Below are 18,004 nucleotides of genomic sequence, written 5' to 3'. Positions count from 1 at the left end.
TCATTTCTTTCTGTCAATGTTCTTTTATTCTGTTTCATACTGGACCTTTAAAGTAAGCTCTTCCAGCCCAGCCATTTATTAATAATAATAATAATAATAATAATAATAATAATACATTTTATTTATTGGGCGCCTTTCTAGACACTCAAGGTTACCTTACATAACATATATTGCACATATTTAAACTTAGCACACAAAGTAAGGATATCTGCAATTGGTGAATTGTTTCTCTGTTTAAATGGTAGCATATGTAAGGAAAATGCATTTATGTGTTGAGCAACAGCTTTGGAAATGTTGGCTGCACTTTAAGTCAATCAGCTTATTCTGCTATTGACTCTTGTATGGTGTCATTTATTAAACTGGATGATTAAAATCTGAATAAGCAAGTCATATAGTCTAGCAATATATTCATTTAGGAAACAAGTCTCTTAGTAGCTTGCAGAAGAACCATACACACCAACATAAGGACAAAATTATGTCCTCCATGATGACAAGGCTTGTAGGAGCGAATAGAATGACTTGAGTGCAGTCCTGACCTCAAACCCATTGAACACTCCTGGGATCTGCTGGGTTTGCTGTTTATCCCATAGTGACCAACACAGCCACACTGGTTAACTTATGTCAAATGCTGGTTGAAGAACGGGATGCCATTCCACAGCAATGCCCAGCATGAGGAGGATGTGGCAGGATGCTCAAATTTTTAAAGTTAAATAATATTGTATCGTCTATAAACAGCTACTACTGGGCCTGGTACATGCTTCCATGTCTAGCATGTGATCCTAAGGTTCTGACATAGCTGCAAAACTACTGATTATATGTTAATCATCACATTTGTTCCCAAAAATGTCTATTTAAATTGGACTGAATTAGTGCAATAAGTTGTAGACTCAAACTGTTGGTGAACGTGCAGTAAAAACAAACAAAAATGGCAATACTGAGGAGGTCATAATTGCCAGGTGGTTCCAATCCATTGCTGACTGATCTTAACACAGACCACAGTGGGTTTTAAGGCTCAGCTATGTGTAATGTTAATGCGTTAACAGCAGAGATTGTCAACGTGGAATGTTACACAAAGTCAATCCATAACATGCAATTGACAGCTAGATAAGGTTAAAAAAAAAAAAAAAGGAAAAAGAAAAAAAAACTCCACTAAATGCTTTCTGACACAGGAACAATCAACAACATGCCACAATGGTCAGAAACTTCCTGTTTTGGCCCACGCTGTTGTCATGACACCAGTGATATAGTGTTGAGCTAGCATACCACTTGCCATGCACAGTCTGAGCCATGCGCAATTACAAATACTCTTGTGAAGTTTTGCACATAAACAAAAGATCAAACAGCTTTCCAATTACAGATCATGAATATGTTTGTGTAAAAAAGTGTTTGTAAGCAGAATCCATTCGAGGACACTATACAGTGTGTGTACACAAGAGAGGAATGAATACTGATGACCAATCAGCCAAAACTTTTATGGCCCACTAGTGGGTTTTGTGAACAGCAGAAACAGTAATCACCTTGCCACAAGGCAACATTCTGCTGGAAAATCTTCCGCACTGGCATTTCTGTGGATGACACCTTAAACATAAAAAAGCCCATCCGGACAAGCACACGCCCTCATGGCAACGGCAGTCCACAATGACAACAGGATAAACTGGGCAGAACACACAGAAAAACACAAGCTTGTGTTTCGCCCCATTTCCAAGTTGTGTATGAGGGAGGTGTTTTTAATTTAATGGCTGACTGAGGTAAGTGTGGATAAAACTTAGCATGTGTGTGTCTGAACGAACAAAACCAAAGAATGTCCCAAGGAAGGTGAATATTCTCAAAACATCTTTATTAAACTTTATTTTAAACTTCATACAAGTAACATGTGACGTGACAAAAGAAGGACGGAGAGAGGAAAGAAAAAAAGAAAGAAATTTGAAGAATGAAAAAAATGGCAGCCATTCCAACACAACCAGCACAATTAGCAATCCGACTCATCCTCCTCATGTCTCCTCTGTGTAGAGGAAGTAAATATAAATGTCTTTTTTTTCCGCGTTTCCCTGTAAAGACATCATATCAGAGTTTAAGTCCTGCATGGCTTCTCTCCTTGCATGACGCGTCCTGTAAGCACCGGGACACTTTTGCATAGTTACAAAGTTATCAGTCAGAGACATCCCATTGTCTTTCAAAGTTCCTTGTAAATACTGTCTGGGTGATTTAAAAAGTGTGTGTGTGACCCTGGCAGTGAAACGTCAGCCTCAAAGCTTTCAGCATGAGGTCCATCCCGTATCATTTTGTGATTGTCAGTTTTGGGCAGAGACGGAAGATTTCATCCACTTCTGTGGATAAAATCCACCACACATCAAACACACAAATATACACACAGCTAACATAATTTACCCCCCTTCCCAAGCCACACAGTGGCACAGCAATACAAACCACAACAATTGAAAAGAAAAAAAAAATCAGGGTTATTATCGCTAGAATGGTTATCATTACAGTTGTTAAAGTTTAATATACAGTAAGACGGATTTACAATCAGTTTGAAGCAGAAGAGGGGAGCTCTCTTTCTCCTTTTCCATAAAAAATGACTATAAGGTGTGTGCACGTGTGTACAGTAGGTGTTGGTAGAAGAGGTATACTAAAGGTGATCTGAGGCCATAAGACTCAGTCCATTCCTAATTGAAGAATTCCAAGCATGCGCACTACAAACGTACCCACAAACCCAGCAGCCTAAAACAGATAGCTACACAAAGAAAGTCATCTAAAACACACTCCTCAAACAGTGATTCATGTGCAGAGACATGCTCCATTTACAGTGCGTGCAGCATGCAGACAGGTACCTGTCCCTGCTAGTGCAGCAAACTAATGATGGAACTTTAGATTCTACTTTTTAAAGAAATAGAAAAACCCACTTAGTGATATCAAACCTTGAAGTCGTCTAACTTTTCATTCTGCTTGTCTGATTCTAGGATTCAAGGTGTTTCGTGGTCTAATTACAGTAGTCGGATTTTAGAAATATTTTGAGAATTAATATTTAAAAGAAACTAACATTAAAGACATGTTGAAAAAGGGAACTATCTAGTAATTCATGTTTTATACAGACAGATCATTCACTTCCACTGTAATGAGACACAGGCTGAAATATTAAACATACAGAATCTCTGATGAGTAAAATGAAAAGAAAAAAAAGTATTTCCTGGTGGGATACCACTTGAAAAAAAAATTCCCATTAGTTTAGGTAAACTATTCAGAATCATCTTAAGTGATAAAGATTTTGTGTGCCACAGTAAAAAACAAAAATAGACATCAGGAAAATTCATACACAAACACTGATTTAGAAGAACACAGAAAAATCTAAATCGTGACTTTAAGAACAGCAACAGATCAAAGTTATCACCATGCACTGTACAAATTTAACCAGAATGTGAAAAAAGGCTTCAGAAGGGAAAACATTACGGCTGAAATGGGATTGTTACAGAAAACAAACACAGATTTGTTTTTCCTTTTCTCTTTTTTTTGACATTTACCTCTTTAGTATCAAGCTGCTGAAATCCGCTGAGCCTAAAAGTTGCTGTTCTCCACTTGTGCTTGTTAAATTGTGCATGCTAGAAAACAAGGATGTAGGAAAACATGATACTGGCAGGAACAATGGATAAACCCCGGCCAACTATTGCATGGAAGTGGAAATGTGACAACCCTACCAGAGAGTTCGATATGACTGACAGCATGCCTCTTCCTTACATGCACCGTAATCTCACTGAAGGGGCTTAAACGGCACAGTTCACGACTCCAGACATGGAGTCCCGACACGGAGAGCTGAAAATGCTGCGCTAATAATAGAGCAGCTCAGTGTGCAGTGAGCTGAACTGAAACGTGGAAATGTTCTTCAGCCTTCCTGCACAACGCAGCGCCTGCGATGGCATGCAGTAGCACATACCAGCCACAGAGAGGAACTGTTTCATAACCTCTCCCTGAGGGGACTCGAGTGTTAACGACTTCCTTTACAAGAAACACAGTGACATGCTGGACAGACAGCTTGTTTCTGAGGGCAGTGTGTCTACATGTACTCTGTATATCTGAGCAGCTTACTGGTTACTGTTGAGGCGGCGGCTTTATTAACGTTTTATAACTCCATGTTTTTCAGCTGAGAGTTTGTGTCTACCTTTCAGCCTACCTTTGGCATGATAACAAAACAACAACAAAAAAAGATTGTCTTCTTACAAGATTATCAGTAGATAACTCACAATGAAACATTATTTTACTGTTAAGTAGTTTTTTTTTTTTTTCTTTAAGAGCTTATCACAAACTTCTCCCTCCATCACTGGCTTTGTTCGCTTCGATGGATCGAAGAGCTGTAGGCAGTGACTTTGTTTTGGGTTTTTTTTGGGTGAATATTGACGCATTACTGCACCACACAGAACAGGACTGATTTATGGTCACACACACACACACTCACACAGACAAAATCAGAATTCTGAGGGGAGTCCAGAGTCTTTCTTCGCCTTCTTTTTGTGTATTTGTGTGGAGTTTTACGCTGACAAGTCTGATATGACCAGTTTTTCCATTTTATTCCCAATATCTCCGGGTACCTGAAGTTCCTCTGCTTCATAGTCATCATCAAATGACCTGAGAAGATGACATTTTATGAGGTTAGCATAATACTGTTTTGCCTTACAATCTGATCAGTTTTAAGCTGCTAACATGGATAAATGAGAATATGCACCCTTCATGTAGCTGTTCATTTGCAGTCTCCTCTGCTACCAGTATCTCATATTCCTCCGAAGCATACTTATCCCAGTCCGATGGCTCTGGACCTTCGCTGTCAATGTCCTGAAACAACATATTCAAATATAATTGTTCTTAAGATGTTTGAAACAAACACAAAAGTAGAGAAAGAAGGACATATTCTTTAGAGCAGAAGGAAGAAAGCTTTAAAACTTTGTGTGGACAAAGCATCTTAGTGTAGCACTAAGATACTGTGTCCACACATAAAGTTTACATTACATCATTACATTACACACTGTCTGTAAATTAGGATTATTTTAATTGTTTGTTACTTTTAAGGAAGATATGCTCCTTTTTACTTAAACTCTTAGTCAAAAGACTACATGTAAGAAACACAGATTTGCACCTTTTGCACAGCAAACGGATCTCTCTGTTCGTGGTCCAGGTATTTCTCCAGGTTTAAGAAGGTGTCGAAGAAGATGTGAGCCATTCGGCAGCGCTTCAGATCCCCCAGGGTTATCTTACCTGGAAGAAACACATCCATGTGTTAAGATCTCCAGCTGATAACAACCACTATGGCAGACTGTAGCGACAGAATGAACACAAACATGTCTGACCTGGGTTCTCAGGTTTAACTAGGTCGAGCATCTGGCAGAGCAAGTCCTGGAAAGGCAGAGGTTCGATACCCATCCTTTCCATCCTCTCACACTGTTCCTCATAAAAGAATTCCAACTCAAACATGGATAAGACACCGTCACCATCCATGTCCATGCAGCGGAACCAGTATTCTATACTGGAGACAGGATGACAAACATGAATATACAGCATGCAACTGAGCACAAGTAGAAATGTTGGTGGGATTGCTGAGCACTTTTCAAAATAATCATGAGCAAATAACCGGGAATGCTTTAACAGATGCTTCATCACACATCTCAAAAACTGCTTAATACCTGGTAGGATTTTTCTTGTCCTCCTCTGAAATAAGGAACCAGACGAACTCTGCATAGCTCATCCTGCCTTCTCTCTGCACAGCGTTACCCCTGGAAACAAGAGAAACAGCCACTCACAGTCAGTACTGCTTTTATGGTGAAGTAATCAGCTCTTCTGTTTGTTTATGGGTGTGTTTCCACTTACCGAGTAACGGCCCCTGAGAACAATCTCTCAATGATTCTGTTTGAGGATGCTGTCAGAGGATGAGAAAAAAAGAATCTGACTGGGTCGAAACACGTAAAAACAATCGAATATTTGCTAGAATTTATTCAGTGGAAGTGAATTGTGGCCAAGTGGCCATCAGACAGCATGGAGGTTATAACAAACAGATGCTGCTGACTCTTTTCTTTAGGCGCTCTAGATGTTTGCAGAATATCCCCAATGTAAACCATATTGATGTATTTCAGCTGGTAAAAAAATGAAACCGCAAGCTCAGATTGTTCTTACCGTGATCGTTGTATCTCGCCAGGTCTTTGGGATCAATGTACAGATCGTGGTCTGTGTCCAGCTCCCAAAACTTGCAGTAGATGACATAGAAGTGTTCATAGGAGAAGTAGTCGGTGATCTGATTGATGTCGTCTTCTTCCTCCAGCAGCGCCAGAGTTTGGAGGAAGTTACTCCTGCGCATCTCCATCATAGTGATGCGACCCGTCCAAGAGCGATTTACAATGTAGTATATCCGCTGAATCACCTGTGAGGGCAAAAGAAAGTTGAATTAATAGAAATTGTGGAAAGAAGTAGTGTCAATTTTAGTTGTGCTATGAAATTATTTAAAAAAATAAAAATAAACGTATAGAGTTAGAGGAAATGACACAGGCGAAAACAAGGGGATGAAGGAAAGTGGTGATTTACAATAATGTGGAAAAGGAAACACATTCTCTTTGGTCCAAAGTGGAGATTATCAGCTCATCCTGTCAAGCGTAGCAGCAGAAGAGGGACGGTTTGGGTTTATTTTCAGTCACAATAAAGTCATTGAGTTGATTGTGAACTTTCAGAGTCAAATGTGAGGGCCACTGTCTGGCAGCTAAAGCTTGGCTGAAGGTGGCTCATGAGGCAGGGCAATGATCCCAAACACAGCAGGAAATATACGACAGAATGGTTGAAAAGAAAAGAGCCAACGCGGTGCAATGTTCCAGTTAAAGTCCAGACCCCTACCTGATTAAAATACTGCAGAGAAACTTTAATAAAGCTGTTCATAAACAAAAACACACAAAGCTCCATACACCAAATCATAGAATGTGGACAGAAATGTCTCTTCAGCAGCGTGACAAACGGGTATCATCTCACTGAACAATTATATTTAAAGTTAATTTTCAACATGCTGCTTCTGCATTTGGCTACATAATTATTTAATAAAAAATATAGTGTTACGTATTAATCTTTTTTACTTATCACTTTTTCACATGATAGTATCGAAAGTGTTTTATAGCATTAAACCTGAGGGTCTCACGCAAGCACTTTCTTAGTCTTGTGACACGATCACAAACTGAATGTCTTTTTCACCAACAAGAAATCTTAAGACAGCCCTCCGGGTTTCATAAATTTTATTAGCAATTTTCTAAATGCACTTTGTTTTTCATTTTTAGGTAACTATTACCATTAAATTCATATAAGCTCATGTTGTCAATGTGTCTTTGACAAACGTTTTTGCTCCTTTCATGAAGTCAGTTGGTTGGGCAGTGAACATCACAACACGGATACAGGACATTTTGAACAATCTTATTTTTTATGAAATCACTTCACCTTTCCATACCTAATTTCAAAGTGATAAAAGAAGGGGTCAAATTTCACATGTTCTGGTAGTTGGTGAGTATGAACATGAAAAGCGACCAAAAATTAAAAAAATTGATGTTCTGAGACTGACAATTACATCAAATCTGTAAGAGATCTGCAGAGGCCCTGTTGTCCAGAGTTATTAAACACAGTCCTAAATCCTACCAGGTTCACGTATGACTAATATCTTTGTCTTCATTTATAATCTTAGTGTGACAGGTCTACAGCATGCAATGGAAACCAGGGGGGGTCCGAGCACCCTGTCTTTGAAACACAACACTTGGTTCAGCAAAGAGCGGATTAGCAACCATTCCCTGGTACATGGACCTCCCATGGCTACTAATGTCTCATACAGTAGAGGGTCAGCTGACCTATGCTGAGGGGAAGTGTCTTAAAATGGGCATGTGGCGGGCCGGGGTCTGAACTACAAATGAGCTGCAGGGAGGACAGCAGTGTTTCCGTGATGTCAAGGCACGCTGACGCACTCGAGCAGCTCAGCACTTCTGTGAAGCAAACCCTCGACTTCTCTAGCACGTGTTGCAACTGACCTGTCCACATCCACAGGGACACACACGCTCTAATGTTACACCGCTGATGTTCACAGAAGCACTTTTTGCTGTGAATATCGCATGAGGTTGCTGGTAACACTGATGTTACTGTGCTGGTTACGACTCTACATATACATATATACATATACATATACATACATATATACATATATATACATATACATTCATTCATTCATTCATTTTCCGAACCGCTTATTCCAATTCAGGGTCGCGGGGAAGCTGGAGCCTATCCCAGCTGGCTTTGGGCGACAGGCAGGGTACACCCTGGACAGCTCGCCAGTCCATCGCAGGTATACATATACATATATATACATATACATATATACACTACTCACAAAAAGTTAGGGATATTCAGCTTTTGGGTGAAATTTCACAACAAGCCTAAAATGCATTTAAACCTGTACAGGTGAACTTAATGTGATCTTCTCTAAGCTTTTAAATGCACATGTCCAACTGTTAAATGTTTCAATAAATTTTGCACAAGTTGCTGTTCTCTAACAAGGAGCTTAACGGCAAAAATCACGGCAGGTGTGTGATCCTTGAATTGACCAATAAATGTCCTGGTTCAATTAGAGCTGGTGTTTAAACAGTTGTCCTCATCATGCTGTTCACATTTCCGACATCATGAGACCAAGACGACACCTAACAATGGAACAACAGTCCCTTGCCATTGCGATGCTTCAAACAGGACGTTCTCAGACAGAAGTGGCCACTGAGCTTGGAGTGTCACAGAGTGTCATCAGCAGGTTGCAACAGAGATATGGAGAGACTGGAAGAGTCACAGAAAGGCCTAGAAGTGGACGTCCTTTGGCCACATCCCGTGCTGATGACCGCTACATTGTGAACACTGCCCTGAGAAACCGGATGATGAATGCCACTCAACTCCAGGCACGTTTAAGAGAGGTGAGAGGCACCCAAGTGTCACGTCAGACCATTCGAAACCGTTTCCATCAGCGTGGTCTGCGTGCTAGACGACCTGCACGGGTACCTGACCACACCACCAGGCACAGGCATCATCGTCTTGCATGGGCCAGGGAGCATTTACGCTGGACGAGGAACCAGTGGGCCTCAGTGCTGTTCTCTGCTGAAAGTCGATTCACACTGAGCAGAAATGATGGCCGGCAACGATGTTGGAGACGTCAGGGAGAGCGCTATGCATAAGCCACTGTTGTCACCAGGCGAGCTTTTGGTGGTGGCGGTGTTACAGTGTGGGCAGGGGTGTCCACTTGGTACAGAACTGCCCTACACTTTGTGAATGGTACAGTGACAAGCCCATACTACCTGAATAACATCATTAATCCAGTGATTGTGCCCCTACATGAACAGCACAGGCCTAATTTCATCTTCATGGACGACAATGCTCCTGCTCATCGAGGCCGCATCATCAGGGAACGGCTGTTGGAGACTGGTGTACCTCAAATGGAATGGCCTGCACTCTCTCCAGACCTGAATCCCATTGAAAACCTGTGGGATCAGCTGAGCCGTCGTGTAGAGGCTCGAGACCCTGCACCCCAGAACCTCAATGACCTGAGGGCTGCCCTTCAAGAAGAGTGGGATGCCATGCCTCAGCAGGCAATAAGTTGCCTTGTGAACAGCATGAGACGTCGTTGTCAAGCTGTAATTGATGCTCAAGGGCACATGACGAGATATTGAGACGTTCACATTTTTTGTTGTGGTGTAACTACCATTGTTGTTACCTTTTGTTTTGAATGAGTTTTTTGAGATGAGGAAATCAGTAGTGCATCCCTCTACTTAAATGTCTTACTTTTATATTATATCACTGTAGCATGAACATATTGCATTTTCCATAAATTTCACCTGAAAGCCAAATATCCCTAACTTTTTGTGAGTAGTGTATATTATATATATATATATATATATATATATATATATATATATATATATATATATATATATATATATATATATATATATATACACATATATATAGTTGAATTATATATAAATATTTTTTTTTACATTTTTTAAAACATTTTGTCATTTATTATTAATGTAATCCTGTTGTTTTTTTTCTTTTTTAAATGAAAGTTTAACACATTTTTTACTCTTTCATCTCAAGTCTTTACATGTGTTTTTTCCAGTGTGTTTATGTACCCATCCTCAGCTTTGATGGCTGAAACAAGGAGCTGGCTGTAGGAGGTGGTCAAAATAAGTGCTGTTGTGGGGTCGATGGATGTAGTGAGATGGCTAATGCTGTTTGGGCACCGGACCTACAGTGGGCCTCCAAAGTTTGGGCACCCCTGGTAAAAATTTATTTTAATGTGCAAATAAGGAGCTTTAAAAAGATGGAAAATCTCAAAAAGGCATCAAAGTACAGTTTAGAAATTCTTATGACATGTCAAAAAAAGTTACATCCTATTTCCATCATTTAAACCTTGTATGTAATCAAGAAATGGCAGTCATTGGGAACAGAGGAAGTTAAAGCAAAATCTGGAAGACCAAGAAAAACATCAGACAGAACAGCTCGCAAGATTGTAAGAAAAACAAGTCAAAACCCAAGTTTGATTGCACAATCCCTCCAGGAAGATCTGGCTGATACTGGAGTCATGGTGCACTTTTCCACTATAAAGAGGTACTTGTACAAATATGGCCTTCATGGAAGAGTCATCAGAAGGAAACTTCTTTTACGTCCTTACCACAAAAATCTGCTTTTGAAGTTTGCAAAGGAGCATATAGACAAGCCTGGTGCCTTTTGGAAACAAGTTCTGTGGATTGATGAGGTTAAAATTGAACTTTCTGGACGGAATGAGCACAGGTACGTTTGGAGAAGAAAGGGCACATAATTTAATGAAAAGAACCTCTATCCTACTGTTAAGCATGGGGGTGGATCAATCATGCTTTGTGGTTGTATTGCAGCCAGTGGCATAGGGAACATGTCACGAGTAGAAGGAAAAATAGATTCAATGGGATTCCAGAAAATTTTGGATGCTAACCTAATGCCATCTGTGAAAAAGCTGCAGTTAAAGAGAGGATGGTTTCTACAAATGGATAATGATCCTAAAAACACCTCAAAATCCAGGGTGGATTACATCAAGAGGCGTAAACTGAAGGTTTTGCCATGGCCTTCACAATCTCCTGACCTCAACATAATTGAAATTCTATAGATAGACCTTATAAGAGCAGTGCGTCACAGACGGCCCAGAATCTGAAAAATCTGGAAGACTTTTGCAAGGAAGAATGGGCAAAGATACCTCAAACAAGATTCGAAAGACTACTGGCTGGCTATAAAAAGTGTTTCCAAGCTGTCATACTTGCCAAACGGGGGAATAGAAGGTACTAACTATACAGGGTGCCCAAACTTTTGCAGAGGCCATTTTTTTGTTTTCTGTTATTTTAAAAGTTAAAATGATGGAAATATGATTGAACTTCTATTGACGTGTTATAAGAATGTCTAATCTGTAATTTGACGCCTTTTGGAGATGTTCCATCTTTTGTTAGCTTGTTTTTGGCACATTAAAATAAATTTTTACCAGGGGTGCCCAAACTTTGGAGCCCCACTATATATGCTGTCTGGAAAGAAGTATTCTGGGGCCATCCAACTGGAGGGAAACTATTGGCAAGATTAATAAAGTCTAACACTGCATGATGATTAGTTTGCTGCAGGTTTTTGTTGTGCTAAAACTACAGAGAGTTGATACAAAGCTGTTGCTGCCCGACAGTCACCCAGAAATATAAGTATAGCTTGAGAATTAATGGAATAAAAGACAACAGATCCACCCAGTTCAGTCTTTACCGTAGTTATGTAGCGAGAATGGAATTCAGGCGCATCCTTTAGAAATGTAAGCCCAGGATGTGTGTCCACAATGTCCTAATCAGACAAACACAAATAGGAAGAAAAGTCCAAGTAGTTACTCAAGTTTGTCATATGAAAAACATTCATTAGTACAAAAATATGTATTGTTTGAGTTGCTCAGCTGTGGTAATAAGACACCCACCTGCAGTAGAGGTATAAAATCTTCCTGCTCTAAATAGTTACAGCCAGGTTTAGCTAACAAGTAAATAAACCTTGATGCATCATCGTGGCAATTGTGCAATAACCTGCAGGACAGGAGGGGTGAGAATTTGGAAAATATTTGTCATTAGTGGCCAGTTATAGATATGATAAAATTATCTGAAAGACTATGATGAAGATGAGGTGTATCTTACTTCCTCCATGTTGCAACAAATGAGTGAACAGACACAAAACCCGTCCTCTCACCGCCCGCTGCATAGAACATGGCAGACTTCCAGTAAAGTGGACACCCACATACCTGAACAGAAACACATGTAAAGCTAGCATCACTCTGTTATGAGAAAAATGTTTGTTTGCTGGAAAGGGACCAGAAGAAAACCCGACATTTTATCAAGTGTGTTGAACAAGAAAAGTTTGGCAGTATTTAGATTCATCAAGATTTTTCATCTGCATTTCTTTCTCTTAAAAGCAAATTAAATGTCAACATTATTAAAATCGAAAGCAGAGGTAACCTTCGCAATCTTGCCCATTTCATAAATGTCAGCCTTCTCCTCCTCAAACTCGGTGAAGGCTGCCTCAATGGCAGCAATGGTTGCGTCGTGGTTGGCAGTCGGGCCCAGGGCAGGGAGCCCACGGGGGTAGTAGAACCTGGGAATGTTAATGGCCGGAGGAGGAGGGGTGACTATCACCGGAGCTGGAGGAGGGCTGGGTGAGCGTGGTGCGGGGGTCGGAGTGGCTGCAGCAGGCGCTGGCGGAGGTGTCCCTGGCTTCTTCTCTGGTTTGGACTGGACCTAAAAGGAGAGATCCAGAGACACTGATACATCTGCACTTCACTTATGACGCTATCTGGACCAGGACTCCCTTTGATTAGGAGACCCTGAATCTTGGACTTTTGGTTTGGATGACTGTTTGGCTGAGATATTCTGGATGTTACTGTTTTTGTAAATGAACTGATTGATCAAAAACAAAACAAACAAAAAAAAGACAAGACACAACAACTTAACTCTCTGTGTATGATAAAGGACGTGGTGGAAATTCCCAGTGAGTGACAAACATTTGTAGAATAACATGAGACTTGTTTCACAATCTGTTAGGTTACCACATTATCCACACAAAGTTACTGGAATTTTACTTTGAAGCAATGACAAGAAAATTCCAGGTGGTCCAAGAGTGAAGCAGAGATAATATAGGGCTCATGTTTATTGGTCAAAGTCTCGCACCTGAAGCAAAAGGGGGAAAAAAACAGACAAACCAAGGCATGACCAATCTCTTCTAATGTGCATTAATGAGAAAATAAGAATATTGGTGAGTAAAGAAAACTTCCAGACCTCAGAAAAACCCTGATGTTCTTCTGTTTTGCGTGCTTTACATTTGCAACGCAGCTCAAGACTCACATCATGTAGCAAAAACACAACAGAAACAGCATCCATACATGCAGTCCACATGAAAAGCTTGGGGCAGATTTATTTTATTTCACCAACAAACTCGCACGGCCCGATTTCACATGACAACAATTTACACTACCATGAATGAATGGCGAGACGACATGTCGAGTCCAAAACGCGACCCATATGCTGTTGTTCAGGGGTGGCATTAAACGTACAACTTTCACACAAAATACTAAAAATGAATCAATACCGTTGCTTAAATTTAAACCCAGAGGAGCTCCAGAAAGGGCTCCATGGTGACTTCTCTTGGACCTCCATACTGCGTGTATTGAGCAGAACAGCTGTAGCGGTCCTTTCCTTCACAGCGTTCATTCTATCACCCATTCCTGTACCTTCTGCACTATTAATACCCTGCCAGTATCTGCCTCAAAATAGTTTGCCGTCCCAGGCATGTAACTCTGTTTGTATGAGAGCAACAAGATGCATCTACTGTGAGAGAGTTTCAGAATACTAACATCTGCATAATTTTACCTAAGATACATTGAAGAATCAGAGGAAAAAATCGTCAAAAATATATTCAAACAGCATTTTGTTGCTTGAAAGATGTTTTTATATTTGTTGTGAGCACACTCGCACCATCTCCACCCTGCCTGTTGAACTGACTGACCTGCTGTTGCTGGAAGGACTTGAGTCTCTTCTTAAAGCGTGAGGGAAGGACAAAGTCACACCCCCTGGCCAGAAAGGCCAGCTCCCCCCTCAGGTCAGGGTCCCGCCGCAGCGACGTCTCCTTGATCATCATGGTGGGGGCTGAGACCTGTAACCCCCCACCAGATACAGCCACCGACGCTGCTACTGACACTGCGGGTACGGCTGCACCGGCTTACCCAGTGATCAAGCAATCGATAAAAAGAGCTGTAATGAAGAGGCTACGCGACAACTTCGATTTCCAGTGATGCCAAAATTTGCAAAACGCTTCAAGAAAACCACTAAATATCCAGCGTATGCATGAGATCCTCAAGGAAGTGTCTTTCTTCAACCACTTCTTCTCTGAATTCCACTTGTATACACAGACCTCCAAAGCTGTGTCCTGTAGAGCGATAATCCAGCAGTGTGTCTGTGTAAGGAGGTGTTCTTTAGGCGTCCTGTGCAATAGTGAGGAACAGGAGGCAGAACCGTGGAACCTCGCTATTTCATGACCAACTGCAATCCCAAACCGCAGCTTCTCTCTGGGGAAGAAACTCTACGGTTGTCCCCATGTCAGCCCTGGATGTATGTATTTAGTGTAGCCTGACTGGTGCCTGCTGCTCCAAGCTGGGCTCTGACAAACTGCACTAAGAAACATGAGCCATGCCGGAATTTGGCAATACACACACCCGCAAACGCACACACACACACAGCAAACCGGCTGCCCTGAGTTTTAGGGAGGTGTGTGAGTGAGGAGGGGGTGCATGCATGTTGCATATCTGTTTGTAGTGTTTTGTAGGTTCTCAACCCTCCTCTGTCCCTGCCCGGAACTAAAGTTAGCCAGTGGGAAGTTACAACTCAAAGTGGTTGAAATAATTTTACAGCAGACAGGAAGCTTCGGTTGGTGCTTCATGTGAGTGGGTAGGACAAGTAAGCTGAAATATTTTCATAGAAGTAATCAGAGATGGAGTGATGAATCAGCGGGCAAAGCACCTGTTGTTCGATCTGTTGACATGGAGTATTTCTACAGGACCAGCTCAGAGACGCTTCAAGCAGCATCCCCTCTTGAACACCAAAACCTTTTAAACTCCATGGCTGTCACTCTTGATTAGAGGTGAAACAAGAGTATTACTCTTACAGATTTTTTAAGCAATGAACGGAGGTATTACTCTAAAATAACAATCAATAAAATGCATGCAAATATATATTGTATCAAATCATTTGTTTATAAACAGTTACCAAGGCAATGTCAAGCCTTCAACAGGACATGGAATATGTTTTCTAAAATTATTTCAAAAGCTTCTGATGAGTGATGCAAAATAAAACGTGGTTTCAGTCAAATTCTTGTAGGAAGAAATCTTGAAACATTTTCATTCTAAGACAAATATATATTTGTAGTAATAATAACAAATAATGGCTATGAACAGTGTATGACTATTGCCATTAACACGAAGCCATTCATCCCAGCTTTGCCAAGCCAAACAAGAAGCCCTTCAGGGCCAAGCAACACCAATCTGAGCCTCAATAGACTGAGGGAGGGGATCCCTCGGGAACCTATTTGAAACTTGTCTAGTTTAAATTGGTCCAAGCACAAGGCATTTAACATTGTTTACACATATGATACAACAAGTACAATGATAGCTGCTTAATGGGAAAGCAAATGGAATCGTATTTGAGTGCAACATAGAGGAGAATCTTGTGCCCCTTAGTGCTATATTGACCTCTACCTGTATGATGACCTGTAAGAGTGACCCCCAACCATGGTCTTTAAAGCCAACTATCCTGCAGGTATTAGATTTGACCCAGCTGCAACACGCCTAATTTGAAGGAAATTCATTTCAGACTAGCTCAGTATAAGTCTGCCATTAATTTGAGTCAGCTCTGTTGAAGCAGAAAAACATGAAAAGTCTGCAGGACAGTGGGCCTTGCAAAAATGGAATTGGGGGTCCTTGATCCTATAAAACAAAAGGATGCACTTCAGTGGAATTACATCACTGCTCTTCCATGAAAATTCAGTCATTCATTAATTAATTCATTCATTCATTATCCTAACTGCTTAGTCCAATGAAGGGTCACGGAGAAGCTGGAGCCTATCCCAGCAGTCTTTGGGCGAAAGGCAGGGTACACCCTGGACAGCTCGCCAGTCCATCGCAGGGCCACACAGAGACAAACAACCCTTCACACTCACACTCATTCCTATAGGTAACCAATCAACCTAACATGCATGTCCCGGAGAACCCGGAGTACCCGGAGAGAACCAATGCATACACGGAAAGAACATGCAAACTCCACACAGAAAGGCCACCGATCAAGCCTCACCCCAGCCGAGGACTGAACCAGTGAGGCCACAGTGCTAACCACTACGCCACCGTCTTGCATGAAAATGTTTTAGATAAATCCATGTTCCACATCTTTTAACAGTATTCAGAAAAATCTTAAATTCATTCTGTTTGGGGGGTGGGGGTGGGGGTGGGGGGGTATATTCTGTATCTTTCTTGTCATCTTCATCCCTGTTTAGCTTAGCAGGACCACATCTCTATCATGTTTATTCCATCAATGGTCTGAATCTCATCCTCCATGAGATCACTTATCAGTATGGATTTCATCACTCTGACCTACAGCCAGCATAGCAAGCAACATCGCCGTGTCCAGAGTTCAGTATGTGGGCATGTGTTGAAATATGTTCCCAGACAAATAAGTGAGTCACCTTGTGTTTTTGGGTAACTCCCTTCAGCTCCCTGTGCGCTTAACGGAATTCTTTGGAACAACTGGACTCTACACAGAAGCCAAGGTCACATACCTATCCCACACACAGATTCACGCTCGCAAACACATTGTCTTGTTTCGAGCCGCCTCTCACCTCCAGGCTGCAGAAGGGAATATTATCTCATGTTCAGCAGCAAAGACTTTCATCACCATCTCATGAACCACTCAGCCCTTCCTTTCATTCTCTCCTTCCTTCCTTTCATGTCAACTCCTCCAATATGTCCACTGAATACACTGCACATCCTGACCAACTGTAGCTCTGCATTTATGAAATGATAAGTCTCTGTATAGAGAGATACTGTACATGTGTATTTAAGTGCAAGTGCATAAAGGGAGCCTGAACAGATGCCAGTGGGCAGCTGCGTGCTCTTTTCCTGCCTGACTGACAGTCGGTGTAATCCTGCCTTCTCAAAATCCCTCCGCTTGGTCCTACAACCTGCCCCTTCTTGTAAATATTAACACCTTCCTCTAGCTTTTTTTTTAAAACACTTGCCATCGCTACAAATGACGTTTAGCTTTCATTTTCATAAGATTAACAGTAAAAGCACTGAGTACAGCTCTGTGCAACAAATGTCCATCAAAAAGCCAAACCAGGAAGCCAAAATGTGGAAAAGCCACATCCACAGTGGAAAAACATTTAAACTCCACACAGAAAGTCTTCAGCCAATATTTGAACCAAGAAATTTCTGTCAATGAAGCAGTTATGCTAACCATCGCTAAGTGCTAAACTAGTCCTGCAGATTGTTTCACAAACCTTCATGTTACTTGTTGTTGCATTGCTGCTGGTTGCATCTATGCTTCTTAATGGGACAGTTTGTCCCAGAGGTTGTTTTCATGTCACCAGAGTACACAACTCCCGAACATGCTTTCGATGAACAACCCGGAATGTTAGCTGGCTTACCAGGTCAGTCTTACAAAAAAAGTGACCAACAGGACTTGCATATGTCCAGGCTTAAGAAACGGGCAGGTGACACCTCTAGAGACCCCTCACATAGACTTTTTAAACCTCTCCCAAAAGGACTACATACTTTACAAACAACCAGATGCAGAGTTTCTTTCCCCAGGCCATTACCCTTATAAACAATAATGCACGCTAATACATAATTGCATATACCTATACAAGCTCAACCTCTCTTAGATTCCGT

The 18,004-nt window shown here is 41.2% G+C and overlaps 1 protein-coding gene across 4 annotated transcripts in view; it reads right to left on the bottom strand.

Moving 5' to 3' along the window:
* Positions 1–1,822: 1,822 nt before the first annotated feature.
* Positions 1,823–18,004, bottom strand: part of ppp2r3a (protein phosphatase 2, regulatory subunit B'', alpha) — a 65,071-nt gene continuing 48,889 nt past the window's right edge. For 2 of the 4 annotated variants that reach the window (XM_079261917.1, XM_079261918.1), the window contains exons 3-13: positions 12,534–12,812; positions 12,216–12,319; positions 12,005–12,107; positions 11,803–11,877; positions 6,154–6,397; positions 5,851–5,899; positions 5,667–5,756; positions 5,334–5,509; positions 5,123–5,241; positions 4,715–4,821; positions 1,823–4,617 (exon numbers count right to left, since the gene is read on the bottom strand). In XM_079261917.1, the coding sequence (XP_079118043.1) occupies positions 4,521–4,617; positions 4,715–4,821; positions 5,123–5,241; positions 5,334–5,509; positions 5,667–5,756; positions 5,851–5,899; positions 6,154–6,397; positions 11,803–11,877; positions 12,005–12,107; positions 12,216–12,319; positions 12,534–12,812 (1,443 nt within the window). In that variant the 3' untranslated portion in view covers positions 1,823–4,520. Of the gene's footprint in view, positions 4,618–4,714; positions 4,822–5,122; positions 5,242–5,333; positions 5,510–5,666; positions 5,757–5,850; positions 5,900–6,153; positions 6,398–11,802; positions 11,878–12,004; positions 12,108–12,215; positions 12,320–12,533; positions 12,813–13,545; positions 13,621–14,076; positions 15,259–18,004 lie in introns of those variants that run through there. The other 2 variants (XM_079261919.1, XM_079261920.1) reach the window with 2 other exon arrangements.

Source organism: Telmatherina bonti, assembly GCF_933228915.1.
Source record: "Telmatherina bonti genome assembly, chromosome: 22".
Taxonomy (NCBI): Eukaryota; Metazoa; Chordata; class Actinopteri; order Atheriniformes; family Telmatherinidae; genus Telmatherina; species Telmatherina bonti.
Note: the sequence above shows the minus strand (reverse complement) of the source record. Positions and strands in the feature narration are given on the sequence as shown.